Genomic DNA, 22,844 nt, shown 5'->3' with positions numbered 1-22,844 from the left:
TCAACATGAAGGTGGCTGAGCTGAGTTAGCAGCTAACAGCAAAGTGATGAGCTAGCCAGTGGGATGCACTCGCAGGGATTCACATGCACTGACAGGTCCGTGTGGCCAGACTTTTTACCACAACAACGAACAGAGAAAAAAAAACACTTTCACTCAGTCATTCCTCTCAGGGAGTGGGCCCTTACATTCAGCTTGTTTGTCAGACAACAGGATGGAGGAGAAAGAGCGGTGTGGGATGAGGAACAAGAAGTGAACTGGCCAAGTGGGAGGGAAGTGTGACATCGATTGTGGCATGGCCACAATCCGTTTCCAAATACTTCCACGCGCTGATCCCCAGGGCCGGGGCTCAATAGTGGCAGTGTGAGTGTTTGTGTATTTGTGGATCCTAATATGCATGTGTTTAAGAGGGAGGGAAACAAAGAGGGCAGGATTAAGCATTGGAGGGGCTGTGTTGGCATCTATTGCAACATGCTCCAGACTCAGAGCTCTACCCCACTTTCCTCAGCCCATCCACTTCTCTGCTTCTCAGGCTTCTCTTTGTCCATCACATGTCTATCCATTCTCCATTTCTATCTGCCAACGTTTTCATTCTGTCTTCTAGTCATTACTACACACTGAACGTTGTTCTTTCTCTCCCTATCCTGAATTGTTATTAATTATTCACAATCATTTGACCTTCGAATCAGTTGACACATTTCCAGTCTGTCCCCATTTGTCTCCATTACTGCAGCGTCAACCTGCAGATTCCTCTTCTCATTTTTCTTCACCTAGAAACTAATTTCTGTTGCTCAGTCAGCTGTCAGTGACTGAGATATTTCTCTAAGGTACCAACAAATCCCACAGTAGCCAGAAGTGTGATAATGTTGATTGTATCAGTATTATAATTCAGCAGAGAATATAACTACTGTCACCTATTTTCATGACTGGCTACAGTTACCCTTTAATTCTATCTATTCTGATTCAATTCTAAAGAGAAGCTGTTAGCTGCCTTTTTTCTCTTGATTCTTTCATGCAGAATGAGTGTAAGTTCAGTATGTAAATGGACTCGCATTTGTAAAGCACCTCTCTAGTCTTCCAACCACTCAAAGCGCTTTTACAGTACATGCCACATTCACCCATTCACACACATTCATACACTGGTGGTGAAGCAACGATACAAGGTGCCACATCATGTGACCAAAATGCCTCATCAGTTAAACTTTCACAAGCCTTCATACATCCATTGTATTTGTATCTTGACACTATGACATGCAGACTGGAGGAGCCAAGAATCAAACTGCCAATTGTAACGACACACTCAGTACGTTACATGTACAGTTGAGTGAAGCTATGGCTATAGCTAGACTAGGCCCTTTAATTGGACTACTATCCTTGTCCCAGTAAACAAGCATGGGAGGGGAATCGATTTATTGACCCAAGTATGTGTGACTCCGCTATGATAGGTGGCAATATGCCCCCTTCCAGCTTGTTAGTATTGGACCGGTTGACCTATTACGTCACAGACCAAACAATCGACAATCAAGTTACGGTTAGCTAGTGGCAAACTGGTACCACAGTGGACAATATTACAGCTCTGTGCATTTCATACGTGCTGTACACTTTACTTTTTATACAGATGAGATGCACGCTGGATGAAGATTTCACCCTGTTGTTACCAGCTTCTTCTTCTGATACGCATTTAATGCTATTCCACTTCCAGGTCAAAGCCCAGGGTGGAAACCGTGGAGCATGTGCAGAGCGCCTTGGTCAGTTTGGGTCCGATTGACTGTATACATGCAGGAGTAATTTGACTCTGAATCACAATATCTGGGTGCGTTAGTCTGACTTTGAGAAATTGGATTTGTACGATTTCAGTCGAACTAACATGTTAACATGTGTTTTCAAAGTCCAGTTTTAGTCGCACTAACACAATAAATACCTTTTCTCTATTGTAATGTGAAGATACTGACTCTACCTCCTGAGAAACAGCTGCCCCGTATGTAGCGTAGTATACGTAAAAGAAGGTGAGAATCTCAATGTTGATAAAATTACTTTATTCCACTGCATATCTCATTATTGTCAATCCGTTTGTCACAAATCACTAAGAACATGAACTTAACCAGCCATGCAACTATAGACAAAACTAGAAAAACTGACTCCTGTAAAAATTGACAAATTAAAATATGTCTAGACCCCAAGTATGTGGATTTACTACATGTTTGGGCTTACAGCTGTTGCAGACTGGGACCAAAACAAATTTCCGAAGGGACAGGCGGGTGGTGGGGTTTTTGCAAAATCAGGAAGGGGTGGGGGGAAGTGACCAAATCTAAGTTGTTTTTCTTTTTTTTTTTTTTGCTGTTGTTTTTTGTTTTGTCTTTTCATCTGCTTTTCTGCTGCTTACCTTTTTTTACATTTTACTTTCATGATTTGTATTTTCAAATGTTAAACAATGACAAGACTTTAACATGCCTGTTGCTTTGATATCCTAGCCAGAAATAAGGCAGATCTACATCATGATACAAGAAAGTTATCTCCTGAGAAAAGACATTTGCAGATTGGAAAACCATCTATATAAACCAATAGCTTTTTCATCTGCAACAAATTAAACTAAAGGGGTTGTAGTAATAATCCATAAAAAAACAATTATATTTAATGATCATAATAAATAATCATTCTGGCTAATGGTGAGGGTTATGACAGTAGAATTACTTTCATGAAGTGTTTTTATGATAGAAAGAAAATGGCTTTTCTCTGTGTTTATGCTCCAACTATATTTGATCAAAACCTTTTTTGATTCATTCAGTGGGGTTTTAGCAGAGCTTTCTGAATTCCAACTGATTTTTGGGACAGACATGTATACAGTGCTTGACTGTTCATTAGATAAAACAAGCAAGACAAATTCCAGTCCAAAAGCTACTAGAGCACTGTAGCATCTTATTTCCAGTTTTGATCTCAAAGATGCTAGGTGAATCCACAACCCAAAAGCCAGAGAATTTACATTTTATTCTAACAGACATAAAATGTTTTCAAGAATTGATTTTATTTTTATATCAACCACAACTTATTCCATCGCTAATTAAAATACAAATCAAACATATGAGCCTTTCAGACCACTATGCTTACTGCTGCCAAGTTGAAGTTGAGAATCTACCAAGAAGGGCCAGGGTTTTAATCTTTCTATGCTGCAGGATGATGCTTTCTGTCACCAACTTAAAATGAGATTAAAAGAGTTTATCTCTATAAATAAAGACTGTGTTGATGATCCTCAGATTGTGTGGGATGCGATACAAGGCTATATTAGGAATTTTACAACATCTTATGAATCAGAAGTTAATAAAGCAAAGCATTTTGACACGTGCAATATCATTAATTAAACTTAAATCGGAATTAAATACAATACTTTCACAAAAGGCAGAATTCACCATTAACAAATCAAAGGCTAATCACTACATAAATGGTAATAGAACTAGCCGCCTATTTGCAAGCTAACCGACCTCAAATGATCACTCAGCGGATATAGCAACAATACTATCAGAGAGAGGAGATCTGCTTTCACTTTAGAATATTACAAGACGCTCAGGCTCTGGATGCTCCTCTGTCGTTAACTGAACTCCGAACTGCTTTAAATACAATGAAGAAGGGTAAGTCACCTGGCCTGGATGGCATACCTCCAGAAGTATATTCGACATTTTGAAGTGATTTAGGTCCACCACTCCTTGCTATGATAAATACAGCATTAAAGTAGGAGCATTTGGGAGAGATGCCAATACTGCTTTAATATTATTATGACATAAAAAGGATACAGATCCTACCAAATGCTCTCATTATCTCCCTATATCATTAATAAATTCAGATATTAAACTGTTTTCCAAAGTATTAGCATCCCAGTTAGAAATAGTGTTACCAAAACGAGTTCATTCATGTTTGACCGCCTAGAATGGTCCTATCTATGGATAGTGTTAAACAGATAATTAGGTAAAAACTTCATTAGAATGATAAAAACATTTTATGCCAATCCATAGAATTGGTAATTACAGGTAACATTTGTTCTACTCCCTTTAAAATTACAAGGCGCAGTAGGCAAGGGGACCCACTTAGCCCTTTAATTTTTAGTCTTTCATTAGAACTGCTGGCTCAGGCCATAAGACAATCAGTAATTTCACAGTTCAACAGAACACTCTGTAATCAATGTTTGAAATCATCAAATAATCAACTATAAATTCATACATCGGTTTTATTTGACTCCAAAAAAAGCATATGTTATGAGGAAGACAACTTCCCTAAACTGCAGTCTCTGCTATTTACAGCATCAGGGGGACATATCTTTGCATAATGTGGGATTGCCCACCTGTTGAGAAATTCTGGACAGATATAACAACTTTCTTATCCAAAGCAACCCAAATCCAATTAGCTTGCACCCCAGAACTTATGCTATTAAATGATGGCACTAAATTTAATATGACAATCAATCAGTGGCATCTCTGGCTGGCAGGTTGTGCTGCAGCTAAAAAGATGCTCGCTTTGAGATGGCAACACCCTCATGCTCTCCCAATGGATCAGTGGATAGCTATTGTACTGGATATCCTAGCAATGGAGCTGTCCTCTGCTAAACTGAATGGAGTTACTTCAGATACAATCAAGGCCTGGACGGTAAACATAGATACTTTAAATACTATAATATCTTCATAAGGAGGAATCCATTTATATTTACCCACATGTATGTGTATGTTATGTGAGTAATGTTATTATTTTATTTATTTATTCAATTTTGGTTTGTATATGTATATATATATATATATATATATATATATGTATATATATATATGTATCTATTAGTATGTATAAATGTGTGTATCTGTATGTGTATGTGTTACTTGTTCTACTGGTCAGTGGGGTGGAGGGGACAAGGGGTGGTGGGTGCTGTGGAAGGGACTAAAAAAAAAGATGTTTTGTTATCATTTGTACATTTCTCCCACAAGTTGCAATGGTGGCGTTTTCTCCGTTTTTTGCTGATAGGGACTATTTATTATTTTTGTTGTATGTGTATGTATGTATGTATCTAGTAAACAAGTACTTTTGTGTTAATCAGTGTGTCTTTAAATATTCACACCGGTACTTTTGTTTCGACTTTTCTCTTTTTTAGGTTGTATTTATGTCATTAAAGTCATATAAGACAGTACAGTGTTGAACATTTAAGTTGAATATTGTAGTATTATGAGTAAGACTTGAATGAAAACCTACATCTGTTCTTTCAATAAAATGAACCAAAGAATGTGTAATTCCATTATTCACAAATAAAGACAATCAAAGGACAAGCACTCAAACAACATTCAAATTTCACAGCCTTCTAAATGTTGTGCACAGACTAACTGAAAATACAGACAGTGACTCAGGGAGAAGAAAACAAAGCTAAACAATATCCTGTGGTTATTTGTTATGACTTACATAACACATCAACTCTCATTGCAGCCACAATAAGGGGGAAGGCAAGATACTCAAAATACTCAATAAGTCACTGTTGTGGTTGTGGTTGTGCTGATGTGCTGTAGTTGCCTCATGGAATCATGGACAGTTATATCACACTATCCTTTGACTAAAATATATGTCTATAGTGTCTATAAAATCCAGAATTAGAGCAGCAGTCCTAAGTAATATCTTAATGATTAGTTGATTGAGTAATCAACAGAGAGTTAATTGATTAGACAATTAAAATTACATTTGTATGTACTGATATGTTGTCAGTCATGACAATTTCTACTGTACCGTGTGTAAAATATTAACTACAAGACAAAGCATAGCGCTTGTAGACCTAATAATAATGAGCATGACAAAATTGTGATGCTCAGGAGATGTCACCAGCCAGGTTAATGCTGTACCAAGACAATACGGCATGTGACCACTGGTGGGCACAGTGTGAGGGACATGGAGGGTGAAACTACAGCTGTGCCACTGGACTGTTAGCTACCACCACTGAAAATCTGAAAATCTGTACAGCTCCTCCATCAGCCTTCAAGGTCAGGTATGCTGTGGCAATTTACACTGATTCACTGACTTGTATTTTGTGTAAGAATGTTGAATGTGTTAGTCTAGCAGGCCTTAAATGGTATCTTATTTTGTGCTACATGTGGTGATGTTGCTAGGTACGCGTCCTGTATCCCTGATGCATTAAAAACATAGGACACAGTACACTTACTAGCAATGCATCCTCGGCATGCACTGTTACTTTCCCCAGAGGCCACACTGTGAACATTAAAACCATGTCGAAATCATTGTCATTGTGTGACTTTATTTATTTTAAAAGTATTTCTCATTTCACAAAAAAAACATTGGGAGTGAAACATGTGTTTTGGATGTTAGTGTCATACTGTCCATGATATGTCGGTGTTTTTGCTCCAGTGCTCTGCACAGATCTGACACCGGCGTGTCCGCTGTCATCCCCCGCTCTCTGCTCTGTGCCCTGAGGTGGCGGTGTTGTTGGCACAGCACAGAGTTTCCGAGAACCGCTGGTAGACAATAACCTTACATTTTGAGATTCATAAATGCACCCAAATTCATGTATATGAAGGATATTACTACAGACATCCCTGTTATTTTCTGTTGCAATGTCTGCTGTGACAGCAGAAGCTGTATTCACTCATGTCAATAATGATATTTTACCATGTAGGGGACGCGCCTTGTTGTGATAATGTGATTGTGCCCTGCTCAACATTGCATTCACTCATGTCGATGATGACTCGATGATGTTTGACTGTCCAGTGGACGCGCTGTGTATAAAAAGAAAGATTACTAATGGCGCCAGCCATTTTCCTACTGTAAATGTCATATATATTGTGCAAGACAATGAGATCCCACTTTGTTTATAGTATTAATAAGTGAAAGAAAAACAAAAATAGACAATTTATTTCATGAAATGTCGAACTATTAAAGTTAAACTGAAGCAAATTATTATTTTTTTTTAATTTCACATAATATCACATCATATCATATTAGTATTAGGCCTACTTGATACTGGGTAGGTGATTTTGGTGCTCTCTATACTCATCTCCAGATGTCATATTTGTATGTTTTGTACATGGACTTGGCATAAAGATACATAGACAATCTATGGTTTTGTAAATTGTATTAGTAAATGGTAAAGTTTTAAGATTTGGAATTGAATGATTAATTTTCAGAAACATTTTCAACATAGATGAATATAACCATAATTAGAACCATAATACATCAAACACAAGTTTAACACTACAATTTGTCAAAAAACTTAATTTATCGATGACCACCTGTGGGCCCCGGCGACTTATTAGGTATTAGGGATCTAAGCAGCGCCTGCAGGTGGTCTGAATCTTGGCATTTTCAAGGAAAAAACAAAACACATTTTCTCTGAACACAGCATCAAATGTTTTGTCTCTTGTAAATTAAAAAAGAAACATGCATTTAAATGCTTGCAATCTGCTTGGACCCTGATAAATGTCACTTGCAGCTTTAATTTTCAATAGATTTTCTTAGAATTAAGCCACTATTTGCTCAAAAATGGCTTTATAGCCGTTATAGATGCATTGAATTGTTGTTTATCCCTCTTGTTCTGCATAGTGAGAAATAAAAATTACCAGCTATAAAAAACAAAACAGTGTCGTTTGCACTTTTTAACATTTCATAGTCTAACACTTGGCACACAATCTGAAAAGGGTTTGTGTGTATCAGTTTACACGTGGTGCAGACCACATGGTAACTGTGACTCCACTGCTGCTATTTTGTGTGTGTGTGTGTGTGTGTGTGTGTGTGTGTGAGAGAGATGCTGAAAGAGTTGGTAGACACTTCACATTTAACCAGATCCAATAAGGGATGCGTGAGAGCAGATCTCTCAGCCATCTGTACTGACAGTCTGCAGCTGTGCCACCAGGCCTCTTCACCACACACACACACACACACACACACACACACACACACAAAACCCTGCATGCTCCAAGGATCAAAGATTTGAGGACAGAAGTGGCTTCATGGCCAGTTTCTTGGACCATCCACGAATAATTCCCTTTCACAGTAAAAGACACAGAACGGGCAGGTAAAGGCTTGGTGGAAGAGGGGAGGTGGTAATGCCAATTTGTAATTTTGCTCACACAGCACCATATTTCAGATTGCTCCTTTTTTTTTTTTGCTTCTGCAGCCCCAATATGTATGTATAACAGTGACCACTGTAAACGGTCAGTTACTACAGGTAATAAACCTTTCCTGAGATGGTGCCTTGACTCTCAGCCACCAGAGCCATTGATGGCCTGTATGTCTTACATCCCTACAACAAGTCATTAATGCTTATCATGCCATTGTAGTCTCACATATTTGTGAATTCAAATAAAACTATCAACAGGAGTCATGGCTTTCATAATGCATTTTTTAGGTGTTCATCAAGGGTGCTTTCTTTACCTCTTTGGTTGTAAGCCAGTAATAGGGAGCTAATGTAAGTTGTTAAGGCCTTAGTATGCTGGAAACAAATAAAGTCATACAACACATCCATAATGGTGCCAAATTTGAGGAAACTCCCTTGAGGTCTTCTTGAGATAGCACTTATACAAAAATGAGATAGATCCAAGGTCACAGTGACCTTAACCTATCACCACCAAATTTCTAATTAGTTCATTCTTTAGTCCAAGTGGACGTTTGTGCCAAATTTGAAGCAGTTCCCTCCAAATTTTCCTAAGAATGAGAAAGACGAGGTCATGGTGAACTGTGACCACCAAAATCTACAGCAAACAGTTCATTGTTGAGTCCAAGTGGACGTACCTGCCAAATTTGAAAAAAAAAATAAATCCCTCAAAGCATTTTTGAGATATAGCATTTGTGAGAACGGGATTGACAGATGGAAGGATGGACAGACAACCTGAAAAACATAGAAAGCCTCTGGCCACAGCTGTCACCAGGGCGGAGGCATAAAGAGAATCATAAAAATGGGGATAAAGGCAAACATTCACTGTGTTGCACTTGGTTGACACATAAAGTGATGGAAGTAGTTGCGAGGCTTGAGAAAAGAGTTCAAACCCTCTTTGAAACCTCAACACACCTAGCTAGCCAACTGACTGCTACACTAATGGCCGGGCTCCACCGGCTGCAAACGTAAGCGTCACGTCAGCGTAGCGTCGCGGCGTATTCATTTGGGCTCCACTGACGGTGTACGGAAGCAACACGTAGAGAAGCCAGCGGGATTGTTTACCGTTTGCTGAGCCGAGAGGCTGCATGTAGCCTGCATGAAATGGGTAAGTGAAAGCATTGTCCACCTAAGTTATTACATATATTTGCGTTATCTACAAATTTACTGTACTGTTTGTCATCTACTCGCTTTCAAATGTCCGCCACGGACATTTACACAATGTCACGGATAAACATGGGTAAATGCATGAAAAAAAATCATCACATATCACCTCTGATAATGGTTTATTCATTTAAAAACACATTGTGCTCGTTTAGCACACTATTTCATGTAGTTTTTATCTGCTGGAGGGTCGCGTAGGGGAGCGTAGTGCGACAAAAATAGAAGAGCATCCTAAAATAGAGAGTTGTTGCAGGACAGACGGGGGTTGTCGCGCCACTCCTGTTGCCGGTGGAGCCGCTGTAATTGATTAACAGGGGAGGCGAGCTGCTACGGGACTCGCGCTGCAGACGTGTCGCGCCGCTGACGTGCCCGGTGGAGCCCGGCTGTAATAGGTTGTTTGGGGGGGGGGGGATATCTGCAAACTCGGGAGACAATGAGGTCCAGGAGCTCCTTACCATCCAAGCAGAGGATGAGTTCAACCGCCATATCTGCCCGACGAGTATCTTATATGTCACACTAGAGGCCAACACTATTGTGTCATACATCACACCCATCATACCTCTTTTGCTCTTTTGAAAAGGACTAGAGTCTCATCTCAGAGTACCTGAACAATATGCCCCCTCCAACACTGCTCCTTGCACTGCTGTTTAGTGAAACACATATGATGTATTAAGAACAGCTTCTCAAAATATTTCAGGAAATTTTCCAAGGGAAGTTAGGTTTGAGAAATTTTGGAAAAAGTTTGCCTTTTAACAGTGAACTTATTTGGGGGACAATACACATAAAAATAACAATACTAATTCTTACGGCATGTTTTGGTCAAAAGTGTGCCTATTTAATTAAACTGTCACTATGCACTCCATTCAGCAGCACACTCTTCAATCACATGTAGAGATACTTTGCCAGCATCCTATTCAATAGGAATTCAGTAAAATTATAACCCTCTGCATGCACAGTGCATTCTGTCATCACATGTGTAGCCCACACTACTGCCAACACTACTGCACTGTGTGAGCCAAAGCACTACATGATTACATTTAAGTTTTGATTATTTTTCTGGGGTAAATATATTTTGTATTTATTTATGGTATTTCAGTTAACCTGCCAACATTAGCCTTAAGCAAAGTACACACTTCATAACTTGTTGACACCATCTGCTAGTTTTTGCTAGCTACTATAGCTGTTACCATGCAGGATAATTGAGGAGTTCCCTTAACTGATCTATTTCAATTCATTTTTGTAAAAAATGGCTTTACAAATTGGTTGCTCACTTTAAACCCTATGTTCACACACAATCCACACAGTTTAAATTTTCAAAGCATCTCTCCCCATTAGTTAACTTGCTGTCTTGCTAACTTAGCACACTGGCACATTTCTCATTGTATGTATCTGACAATTTAATGGATTTAGGCTGAAAATAAATGGATTATGTCTGCTGATATGGTCAAAGGATTGTTTCTATCTGCCTATAACATGGTAAATACAACCTGAGCAAATAACCCATATATTTCCACTTAATTTCCAATGAATTCCCATTAAATCCTGTTAATTCCCTTGGAAAGTTTTCACCACGAATATTCCTTCAATTTGCAACCGTACACAGAACCACTCCAGAGGCTGTCTAAGGAGATAAGCCTGTATCCTTAATTAAACTGACAGCCTATGTAAAATAGGTTATATAATTATGTTGAGTAAAACAGCTGCAAAAATATTAGGTAAACAGCAGTGTCCCAACACATCAAGGTCTCAGGTATACTGACAGGCTGAGCACCAGCAGTACAATAAGAAGCTCTACCACAGATCTTTTATATCCCTGGCAATGAATCGAACAAAATCAGGCTACCTTAGCCATTTGTGCTTGTGTGTGTGTGTGTGTATCAGGGGGTGTCACAATTTAGATTCTACATCGGAAATTAATGGAAATGAGCTTTCAATTGAATTATTGAAATCAAAAGCGGGATCACTAACTCTCCCTGTATTTTTTTCACTGTCTTTTCTAGTCGCATGCATCCACAGGGAAAACCACCACTAAAGATGACACAGTGTAGCTGACTGGTAGCCTGCAGCTGCCACTTTTCCAGACATCATGGCCAGTGATGACAGAACTAGAATTACCGCCTCTTGGTTATATGACTCTGTGAACCAGTCAAGTTGTACGTACAGTTTACATCCAAGTCTGTGAAATCACGGATACTTCACACATCTTCCCCCTGACAGCACAGAAAAGCTATACAATCAGCACAGTTTCAAGGTGGGCACCCAAGATTAGAGTCACCAATTCAGTATCTGACCTAATGTCTCCCCTTCTGTTCCTGAGAAGTGACATTGAGTAATGGCCAGAAAAGTGTTTTATGCAGAACATCATAATGTCACACTGAAGCTGACCTTTGACCTTTTGTATATAAAATGTCATAATTTCATTATTTAATGTATTAGACATTTTTGTGAAATTTATGAATTGTTGAATCTTGAGTTATGGACAAATGTTTTGTGAGATCACAGTGATCTTTGACCACCAAAGTCTAATCAGTCCAGTTCTATTATACATTTTAGAGAAATCTGTCATAATTAGTGTATGAATTGCCAGTGAAGATTCTCAGTCATCCAGGTCATGGTAATCGTAAGTGCTATATCGCAGGCAACTGGGCTTGCTTGCGTTTCTTGAAGACATTTTGCCTCTCATCCAAGAAGCTCCTTCAGTTCTAAATGACTGGTACAAAGGGAGGAAAGATGGTCTGAAAGGGGAGTAAAAGAAGCCATCTACGTCAAGCTGGAACGACCATCGTTAAACAGAGGGGGTGGCTTACGACACTACTTATCCCCCACCTACAATGCAGTCTTGGGATCCTTCCCCAGACGACTTCACACCCATTCAACCCTGGTCCCACCTGACCCTAACAACTCACATGGTGGCCAGGTGGGTCAACTACTCACATTGTGACCTTAACGACTGAAACTAAGAGCTCACGTGACCCCTGTGACTCTGCAAGGGTTCCCACCCACACATGGTTTATAGCCTGTAACTTCGTACCAGTCATTTAGAACTGAAGAAGCTTCTTGGGTGAGAGGCGAAACATCTTCAAGAAACGCAAGCAAGTCCAGTTGCCTACAATATTGCACTTAAGAGTGTATGAATTCTTGAGTTATGTCCAAAAACTATTTTTGTTAGGTCACAGTGACCTTGATCTTTTACCTTCAACCACCAAATTCTAATTAGTTTATTCTTGACTCCAAGTGAATGTTTGTACCAAATTTGAAGAGACTCCCTCAAGGCATTTTTGAGATATCGCATTCACAAGAATAGACAGACAACCCAGAATTTTCAAATGTAAATGGCACTTTTCGGGCAAAACACCTATACAGTTGATCTTTACAAGTCAAGACTCAGTAACTATGACCTTAAAATGATGGATTTAGACAAAGACCCCTCGTATCTACTGTGTGTGTACTATGCGTGTGTATGCAGGTCTTTGCACAATATTAGATGTCCTCTGTTGTTCTTGCAGTGTGTATTCACTATACAGTATGTCTATGTCCTGATTAATTCAGACACTGCATATAAAAGGAGGACAAACATACAAACTGTGAGTGAATGAGCCACTTTAATCTATCCTCTCCTCTCTTCTTCATAGTGATCTCCTCTCCTTCTCTCTGCCCTCTTTCTCTCCATTCATCCCTCCCTCACTTCCTCTTTTAATAGGATCCTTAGTGTGTGCAGGGAGGTAGAGCTGTGTGGAGGTCAAAAGCTCCCATCTGTCACAGAGGAAGCTGTGTGGTCTATGACAAACTGCCTATCCTGCTCTCCTTAACAGCATTTACTCTCTCCAGAGACCATCTTCAGCCAGACACTTACTGTAGCTTCCACTCTAAATACACTGCTAACTGCTATAACTACATGCAGGTGGTGAACCAATGGGACAAGACAGTAGCATAACATTTGATTCTACTTCAGATATGCCACTCTAAACCACCTTGCTGGACAGATGAACAGACAGATGAACCAACTGTCACTAGGTGGTATCTTTATACTGGACCTTTTTATACAAGCTTTCACATAAATTACAAGTGAATCAGGTTCCACCTTCAACTACTGTGTGTACAGACTGTACAGAGTGTGCACGACTTCACTTTTGTGTGTGCAGGTGTTTCTAATGCAGTTTTTCAACAGAGGCGGGAATAAAGGGTAGATATTTCATTTCACTGTTGGGGAGGACAATAAAAATAACTAGAATTACTGCCTTGCAGTTGCCTCAACAAACAAGTCAAGTTGCACTTACAGTTTACATCCATGTCTGTGAAAACACAGATGCTTCACACACATCTTCCCCCACAACAGCACAGAAGATCTATACAATCAGCACAGTTTCAAGGTGGACACCCAAGATGAGTGTCACCAGTTCAATATCTGACCAAATGTCTCCCCTTCTGTTCCTGAGATATGACATTGAATAATGGCCAGAAATGTGTTTCTGTAGTATACTGTGATGTTACAGTGAAGTTGACCTTTGACCTTTTGGATATAAAATGTCATCACTTCATTATTTCATCTATTAGACATTGAATTTTTGTCATAATGAGTGCATGAATTCTTGAGTTATGGCCAAAAACACATATGTGAGGCCATGTGACCTTGACCTTTGACCACCAAACTCACCACCAAAGTCTAATCTGTTCATCTTTGAGTGAAAGTGGATGTTTGTGCCAAATTTGAAGAAAATTCCCCAAAGTGTTCTTGAGATACCATGTTCACAAGCATGAGACAGCAAACATGAAAGCATAATACCATAATGCCACGGCTACAGCCAGTGGGGCTGTCGGCAGGTCAGTAGGGTAGTTCAGTACTGGCCTGATAAATCTGTGTCACTGTAGATTTCTCATTCAGCAACATACAGTACAGACAGAGTCTGTAATTGTCTCTAAGAACAGTGCTTTGCCGTTCCTCTGAGTGCACATAATGTGAATAACTGGCTACAACAGCCAGGACACTTGCACACTGTATACTGCTGTGTGTGTGTGTGCATGCATGCGTGTGCATTTGTGCATTTGGGGGGGGGGGGGTTGTAAAGAGAGGTGAGAGGCTCTGAAGGTGAGAGAGGACAGAAATTAATGGACAGTGACGGAAACAGAAAGGAGGGGATGGGTTGATAAGACAGCAAGAGATAGCAAGAAAAGAAAGAGAGGGAGTGACACTAGAACGGAAGGAAACAGTCTAATGCTGACCTTTAACAGGAAAACTAATGCTTTTATGTAATGTGGGGTTATATAAAGTGGCTTTCCACCTATTGCTTTATGTTATGAGAGAATATTTTCAGAGTCATGTGAGATTCTGGCTGAATATTCAAATGCAGAACCTTGCTCTGTTCAGCATCTATTTAGCCTCTCTCCAGGCAGCACATGGCATCAAGGGTTACCAATATTCTAGGAACAAGAAGAGCAGTAACGCAACATTTAAGTGGATGAATCTACTGTTAACACAAGTAGAAAATGTGTTTTTTTTCCCCCACACCCAAATCATCACTCTTAATATATGGTCTTCATATTTGGACATTTGCAAACCGGAGACATGGACAAGGAATTCTGCTTTGATACATGATAAGGTTGAACGTGAAGAGCACAAATATACACAACTATTTTTTCATGTAGGCTGCAATTTATAAGAGCCACAAAAGGCTTCAGAGAACTCTCTTTTTATATGTACTCCAACGGTTGTAAACAGAATTTGATGTGTAAAAGTTGGTAGATTCTTCTTTAATGTTAAGACTTTAGACAGAAAAGCCGTGTTTCCACAAAAACCTTTCAGAATAGTACCTTTTGTACTGCACATAATCCATACAGACATGGACCTAGACCCTGGATCTGTTCAACATATCCACTGCAGACAGTACTCTTAAATTTAGGTTACTCTTCGTGACTGGTCTGCCGAGTTTCGCTGTATTTCCTCTTCACCAGTGATGCAGAGGAACGTCTGCACCTCGTTTATTGTCCATCTAACATGGTTGTACACAGACAATTTCCCCAGAACAAAAAGAACAGGCTGGAGTGAGAGTCTCTCTCAATGACAAAAATAGGGACAGTGAGAAATGGCACTACTGGTTCCATCTACAACTCTTCACCATATAAACGTAAAAATAATTGTTCTAATATGTATCAGACTGAACTGAGCTGAACTGAATCAGACTGCTTGGTGGAAACAAGGCTTAATAAATTGGTCTTGTCTGTTAGATTGCAGTTTGCCTGCCTCTATCAGGTGACTCATCTTACCTGTCTGCCTCCTCTCTGTTGCCCTGTTTTTCAGAGAGCTCCTGATCGAGGGAGGAGGAAGTACTTCCCTCTCGGCTGACCCCGCTGTTACGTCCGGGGCTGTTGTCAGCTGACGCTCTCCCTCCTCCTCCACCTGCAGGACGGGGGTTAGCAGCATCAGTGTGCTGCTTCAGAGTCTGCAGCTTGGCCAGGGGGATGATGTCGCAGCCCTGGGGCCGGTGCCACACTGTGCGCTGGGTGGAGGCATTGTAGTAGTAGAAGCGCGAGGTGTTGGGATCAAACAGCTCCCACCACTGGTTGTCACCAGTCCGCTTGATGCGAACACCCTGAGGAGGATCCCACACACACTCGCCCGTCAGCAGGTTGGCGTACATACGCTCCCGTGTGCGCGGCTCGATGATCTCCACCCACTCCAACCTGTAGGAGGAGAGTTTAGAATGAGCAAATTGACTGTGGAATAAAAAGTGACCTCTGACTACTAGAGGTCCACCTCTGCCTGCAAAAACAACTGACAACAGTTCACTGTGCACCTAGCAGCAAACCGACATGATAACTTCAAATAGAAGCAGGAGCATTTTTGATTGCCATTTCAGGAGCAACAGGCCTCTTTAGAGTTTAAAAGAGAAGCAGGAAAAAGAATATCTTATAGAATTTCTCAAGAATATCCTATTTATTGCTTCCCCCTCGATTTCCCCCTCGATCAGGAATCAGGAGCACTACACAATCTGAAACACTGCTTCTGTAGTTTGTCTGTACAGCACCCCTTACTGACAAACATTACAGAAAGAATACAAAAAGGTTTTAAAATGTTTCCATCAATCAAAACTATAATGTGATTAAAGGAACGCAATTCAGGAATGCAATTAAGGCAGAGCCCCGTAAGTACCATAGTATGATTAGACTTTTAATCCAATATGGAGAATGTTCTGATTTTAATTAATGTATAATTAACCAATATGTACACACAGACAAGCGGCAGCATGTGAGCCACTCTCTGCATACTTGTGTACCTAAAGACGTTTTAACCAATACTTATCCAGCTTTAATTTTCAATAAGACCTACTTCAAACTCACATAGTTCCACACATTCCCACAACAACAACAACCACAGACTTAAATGCATTGCTCAAAGGCACCTGTGCTAGGGTATTTAGGGGGGGCAGGTTCTCTTTCATTCTTTGCGCTCAGATTTATCCTGATCAATATGGAGCTTTTTTCCTATCTTTATTCAAGAGGGTGTTCTATCAGTTTGAAAGCATTATTTATTGATTTCACGTTCAGATTTTGTAATATTATCCCTCAAAACCCTGCCCTTGCACTCAAATAGCCTCTGCTTGCGCTTAGATCTACTCTGTTTCTGCTCAAACTGTGTGCTCGCACTCAGATACCATGTTGCTTGCACAGATTTCCTGCTTGAGTTTTGGCTTTTCTCCTCACACTCAAACTGCTTCTGTGCGCTCGTGGAATTTCTGCTCTCAGATTTCTGACCTGCTCTTGGATTCTTTTGTGTAACAACCCTGTCAAAATCCACCAACCAATAGAACGGCAGGTTTACTGTTGACCAGTGAAATGATCCCTGCCTCCTTGTGGGCGCGCTCGCTTTTAGCGTCCTGTCCAGGCGGGTACATTTCAACCGGGTTCATCCACTCTTCTTCCCTTGCTTTCTTTACGACTTTTGGAATAAAGGGTACACACACGTTTACACATGTGCGCCATTTACATATATGTATATATATATATATATATATATATATATATATATATACAGTACAGGCCAAAAGTTTGGACACACCTTCTCATTCAATGCGTTTTCTTTATTTTCATGACTATTTACATTGTAGATTCTCACTGAAGGCATCAAAACTATGAATGAACACATGTGGAGTTATGTACTTAACAAAAAAAGGTGAAATAACTGAAAACATGTTTTATATTCTAGTTTCTTCAAAATAGCCACCCTTTGCTCTGATTACTGCTTTGCACACTCTTGGCATTCTCTCCATGAGCTTCAAGAGGTAGTCACCTGAAATGGTTTCCACTTCACAGGTGTGCCTTATCAGGGTTAATTAGTGGAATTTCTTGCTTTATCAATGGGGTTGGGACCATCAGTTGTGTTGTGCAGAAGTCAGGTTAATACACAGCCGACAGCCCTATTGGACAACCGTTAAAATTCATATTATGGCAAGAACCAATCAGCTAACTAAAGAAAAACGAGTGGCCATCATTACTTTAAGAAATGAAGGTCAGTCAGTCCGGAAAACTGCAAAAACTTTAAATGTGTCCCCAAGTGGAGTCGCAAAAACCATCAAGCGCTACAACGAAACTGGCACACATGAGGACCGACCCAGGAAAGGAAGACCAAGAGTCACCTCTGCTTCTGAGGATAAGTTCATCCGAGTCACCAGCCTCAGAAATGGCAAGTTAACAGCAGCTCAGATCAGAGACCAGATGAATGCCACACAGAGTTCTAGCAGCAGACCCATCTCTAGAACAACTGTTAAGAGGAGACTGCGCCAATCAGGCCTTCATGGTCAAATAGCTGCTAGGAAACCACTGCTAAGGAGAGGCAACAAGCAGAAGAGATTTGTTTGGGCCAAGAAACACAAGGAATGGACATTAGACCAGTGGAAATCTGTGCTTTGGTCTGATGAGTCCAAATTTGAGATCTTTGGTTCCAACCGCCGTGTCTTTGTGAGACGCAGAAAAGGTGAACGGATGGATTCCACATGCCTGGTTCCCACTGAAGCATGGAGGAGGAGGTGTGATGGTGTGGGGGCGTTTTGCTGGTGACACTGTTGGGGATTTATTCAAAATTGAAGGCACACTGAACCAGCATGGCTACCACAGCATCCTGCAGCGACATGCCATCCCTTTCGGGTTGCGTTTAGTTGGACGATCATTTATTTTTCAACAGGACAATGACCCCAAACACACCTCCAGGCTGTGTAAGGGCTATTTGACCAAGAAGGAGAGTGATGGAGTGCTGCGGCAGATGACCTGGCCTCCACAGTCACCGGACCTGAACCCAATCCAGATGGTTTGGGGTGAGCTGGACCGCAGAGTGAAGGCAAAGGGGCCAACAAGTGCTAAACACCTCTGGGAACTCCTTCAAGACTGTTGGAAAACCATTTCAGGTGACTACCTCTTGAAGCTCATGGAGAGAATGCCAAGAGTGTGCAAAGCAGTAATCAGAGCAAAGGGTGGCTATTTTGAAGAAACTAGAATATAAAACATGTTTTCAGTTATTTCACCTTTTTTTGTTAAGTACATAACTCCACATGTGTTCATTCATAGTTTTGATGCCTTCAGTGAGAATCTACAATGTAAATAGTCATGAAAATAAAGAAAACGCATTGAATGAGAAGGTGTGTCCAAACTTTTGGCCTGTACTGTATATATATATATTCTATGTGGCTATTATAGTAAAAAAAAAATACAGGTGCACATGTGTAAATTAACAGCCCCTTTATCTCCTTGATGCCTGTTTACAAATATATAAAAAAAAAATAATTACACGTGCTTTTGCTTTCAAGCTGATGCGAAATTATATGAAGATTGTTAATTTGTCTTTAGCACATATAATAGATATAAATTTAGGTATGATGCAAATTAGCAACAACAGGCAAAAATGGTAAAAAAAAAAAAAAAAAAAAATCATAATAATAAAACACATTTTCCCGTCTCAGGTATGTAGATTTTATTGAAGCCACACAATTATTTTCAATGTCCTGACTATAGTACCAGCTATTACAAGCCAATGTGAAACAGAGCTCAAGCTTTTCACTTAGAGCACTGATGCAAGGAAGTGCATCATGATTTCCATCGGAGTCTTCATCACTGCTGCTCCTGTTGTCAGTACTCTCACTACTGCTGCTTTAATCACCTGGTATAGAAAAAAGAAATCACTATAGAAAAGTGCAGACATTTTTATCTACATTACATACACATCATGTAGACATGGTTACATTCACAAACATTTGGCCATATGTAAACGACAAAAAGCTGAAAGTCTACACAAATTATAGCATTATTACTGTTGTTTTTTTTAATGAGATTATCTATTTGGCCTTTTGCTTTATGACAGCATGAAGTGGGGAAATAGAGAATGGGGGAATGACATGGGCCGCAGGCTGGGGTCGAGCCCGCGACCGCTGCAGCGAGGCGGTGCCTCTGTGCATGGGGCCTGTGCATGCAACGTACAGACTACACTCCTACACCAGGTGATGAAAACGGCAGTGATAGGGGCGTCTGTAGCTGTTACTGCCGTTTTCATCACCTGGTGTAGGAGTGTAGTCTTCATCACTATCCCCACTGTCATTGAGACAGCTGTCGTCCCTTTCGACTGGTCGAACCCTGGTTTGAAGTCCACCTGGTCTCTTCCCACAGAACACTGATGCATTCATTTTGTTCTGTGTTGTGAAAAAGCACAGAAATTGCATTTATATCCCAGCATGCTATTTTTATAATATTTATAGAAATTAACTAGAATGGCATTTCCCAAAGGAAACACATGTGAGTGCTGAAATCTATATAAATACAGCATTATTTCTATGCTGCCGTTACGGCCGAATGTAGCCGTTATGGTCGAATGTAGCCAAATTCGCAACAAACAGAAATCTTCAAATAACGTAAAATATATTCGCCACATGAAGTCTATTCCAATATGTCAGCTGTAGAAGCAAACAATAAGCTGGTACGTATTTTTTTTATCTTAGCACAACTTACCTCATATTGGACAATTTCTCCAAATTTGCAGCCTCCACACGCAGCGGTTGTTAGCCAAAGCGTTAGCTTCCATGAACCAGATGTAGTTCTCACTCTGACCGGTCCTACAAGAAACCAGTGCTTGAAAAAGGTTCCTAGGTACGTACTTAATATGCACAAACTGGCACTATCTCGGCTGCAGTCTGAATGGAAGCGGTATGATGCGAATTCATGACAATCGGCGTCATTCCAAAAGTAAGAAAGCAAGGGAAGAGCATTTAATAAAGCTCTGGAGGGTGGGAGTGGATGAACCCGGTTAAAGAGTACCCGCCCAGATGGGACACTCTGAAACTAAAGCGAGCACGCCCACAAGGAGGCAGGGATCATTTCACTGGTCAACAGTAAACCTGCCGTTCTATTGACTGGGGGATTTTGACAGGGTTGTTTCACAAAAAAATCCAAGCACAAGGTAGAAATCTGAGAGCAGAAAATCCGCGAGCGCATAGAAGCAGTTTGAGCGTGAGGAGAAAAGCTGAAACTCGAGTAGGAAATCTGTGCAAGCAACATGGTATCTGAGTGCGAGCACACAGTTGGAGCAAAGACAGAGTAGATCTAAGCGCAAGCAGAGGCTATTTGAGTGCGAGGGCAGGGTTTTGAGGGACAATATTACAAAATCTGAACGTGAAACCAATAAATAATGCTCTCAAACTGATAGAACACCCTCTTGAATAAAGACAGGGAAAAAGCTCCATAGATCAACACACCGATGACCTTTTTGAAAACAATCAAGAAGACATCTACTGTATTTATAACTCAGTGCCTGTACAGAGGCCAGTTTCAATTGTTATGTTATGCTGTTGTTATGTTGTTGTTCAAAATGTTCTCAAGGTCACAGTGACCTTGACCACTAAAATCTAATCTGTTTATCACTGAGTCCAAGTAGATATTTGTGCCAAATTTGAAGAAATTCCCTCAAGCTGTTCTTGAGATATTGTGTTCACAAGAATAAGATGGATGCGAGATCACAGAGACCTTCACCTTTGACCTATGACCACATAAAACTAACCAATTTATTGTTGAGTCCAAGTGCCAAATTTGAAGAAATTCCCCTGAGGCGTTCTTGAAATATCATGTTCACAAGGATGGGATGGACAGAAGGACAACCCTGAAAACAATGCCTCTGGCCATGGCTATTGCTGGTGCGGAGGTATAAAAACATATTTTGTGAGGTCACAGTGACCTTTGACCCAGTGGTGTATCCAGGACATTTTTACTGGTGTGGCCAAGATGGGACACAAAGCTAGTATGGGGTGGCCATGGCATAGCGAAGTATAATGCCACGTACGCAGCCAACCCCGGTTCGAATCCTAGCAGGAGGACCTTTGCTGCATGTCACATCCCCTCTCTCTCCCATGATTTCCTGTCTCGTAACTGTCAAATAAAGGTGTCTATGCAGGTAAAAAAATATTTAAAAAAAAAAAGTCTTTTTTTTTAATTCCATTTCCACCTATCACAGTCCTCAGGAATCTCTGGTTATTTTAACATGTCAATTTTTAATCAGTAATTATGTTCAGGATAGGGTACAAATTTTCTAAGAGCCATTTCCTTATAGTGGATTAAAGTCCTCATCTCTTCACAAGTTCGATTAGGGTAGCAATATTCAACTGCTCTTAACTCATCCTATAGAATAACATTAATCAGTCATCAGCTCATCATCTGTGTCACCTGTATTGTTACCTGTGTTTGCTCTACTAATTGAGGCGCCATTTTGTGGTTACATAAAAACACAGCAATCCAGGCAACAGAGCAAACCAAAAAATTCAAATCAAAGCTTAATACTTAAAGATAGGCCTTATTAAAAAGTTTATCTGTAAGCAAAAGATAAAATAAGCTTGTAAGGAAAAAAGGAATATTTGTTGTTCTTTACATGCTTAGTTCATGGTATTATTTAGCTTAGATATAATTTGTTGGAGATACTGGAATTTGATTTTTTTGGTTTGTTCTTTGCCAGGTGTGTTTTTATTTAACCACAAGATGGGGCCTAAATTAGTTAAGCAAACATAGGTAACAATGCAGGTGACACAGGTGAAGGCCTGATGACTGAATAATGTCATTATATATGATGCCTTATGATATACGAAAAGGGGTCTGCCCATTTTTCCGACAGCCCATTGGTCCAACATCCCATTGTTCCGACCATATTAAACCCATTGTTCCGAAGTCCCATTGTTCCGAAATCATCACGATGCCCTGTGGTTAAGGTCTGGTTAGGTTTAGGCACAAAAACCACTTGGTTAGGGTTAGGAAAAGATCATGGTGTGGGTTAAAATGAAAAAGAAAGTGGCAAACACATAAGCTGTGAGCCTGCGTTGCCTCAAGCCGTTCCCAGCTGACCCAGAGCTGGTCGCGGAGCCGCCGGGAGCCGTTCAGCACTGCGGAGAGCTCCCCACACAACCCTGACCCCAGAGTTAATAACAGGAGGTTATGGTGTTTCATTCTCTCCTCTCTATGACACTTGTATCTCGACCAGTAGCCTACTTTTGTTGCATTGCGGATCCTCTATGGTACACAAATACAGTAATAATCACATATCAGAACA

At 40.4% G+C, this 22,844-nt stretch overlaps 1 protein-coding gene across 1 annotated transcript in view; it reads right to left on the bottom strand.

The window, feature by feature from the left end:
* Positions 1-22,844, bottom strand: part of arhgap39 (Rho GTPase activating protein 39) — a 242,489-nt gene that overhangs the window by 54,767 nt on the left and 164,878 nt on the right. Inside the window, exon 2 of the mRNA XM_078169082.1 lies at positions 15,542-15,958. Coding sequence (XP_078025208.1) covers positions 15,542-15,958 — 417 coding nt within the window. The remainder of the gene's footprint in view (positions 1-15,541; positions 15,959-22,844) is intronic.

The sequence above is a fragment of the Epinephelus lanceolatus genome, chromosome 6 (genome assembly GCF_041903045.1).
Source record: "Epinephelus lanceolatus isolate andai-2023 chromosome 6, ASM4190304v1, whole genome shotgun sequence".
NCBI lineage: Eukaryota > Metazoa > Chordata > Actinopteri > Perciformes > Serranidae > Epinephelus > Epinephelus lanceolatus.
This window is presented reverse-complemented; position numbering and strand designations above follow the sequence as displayed.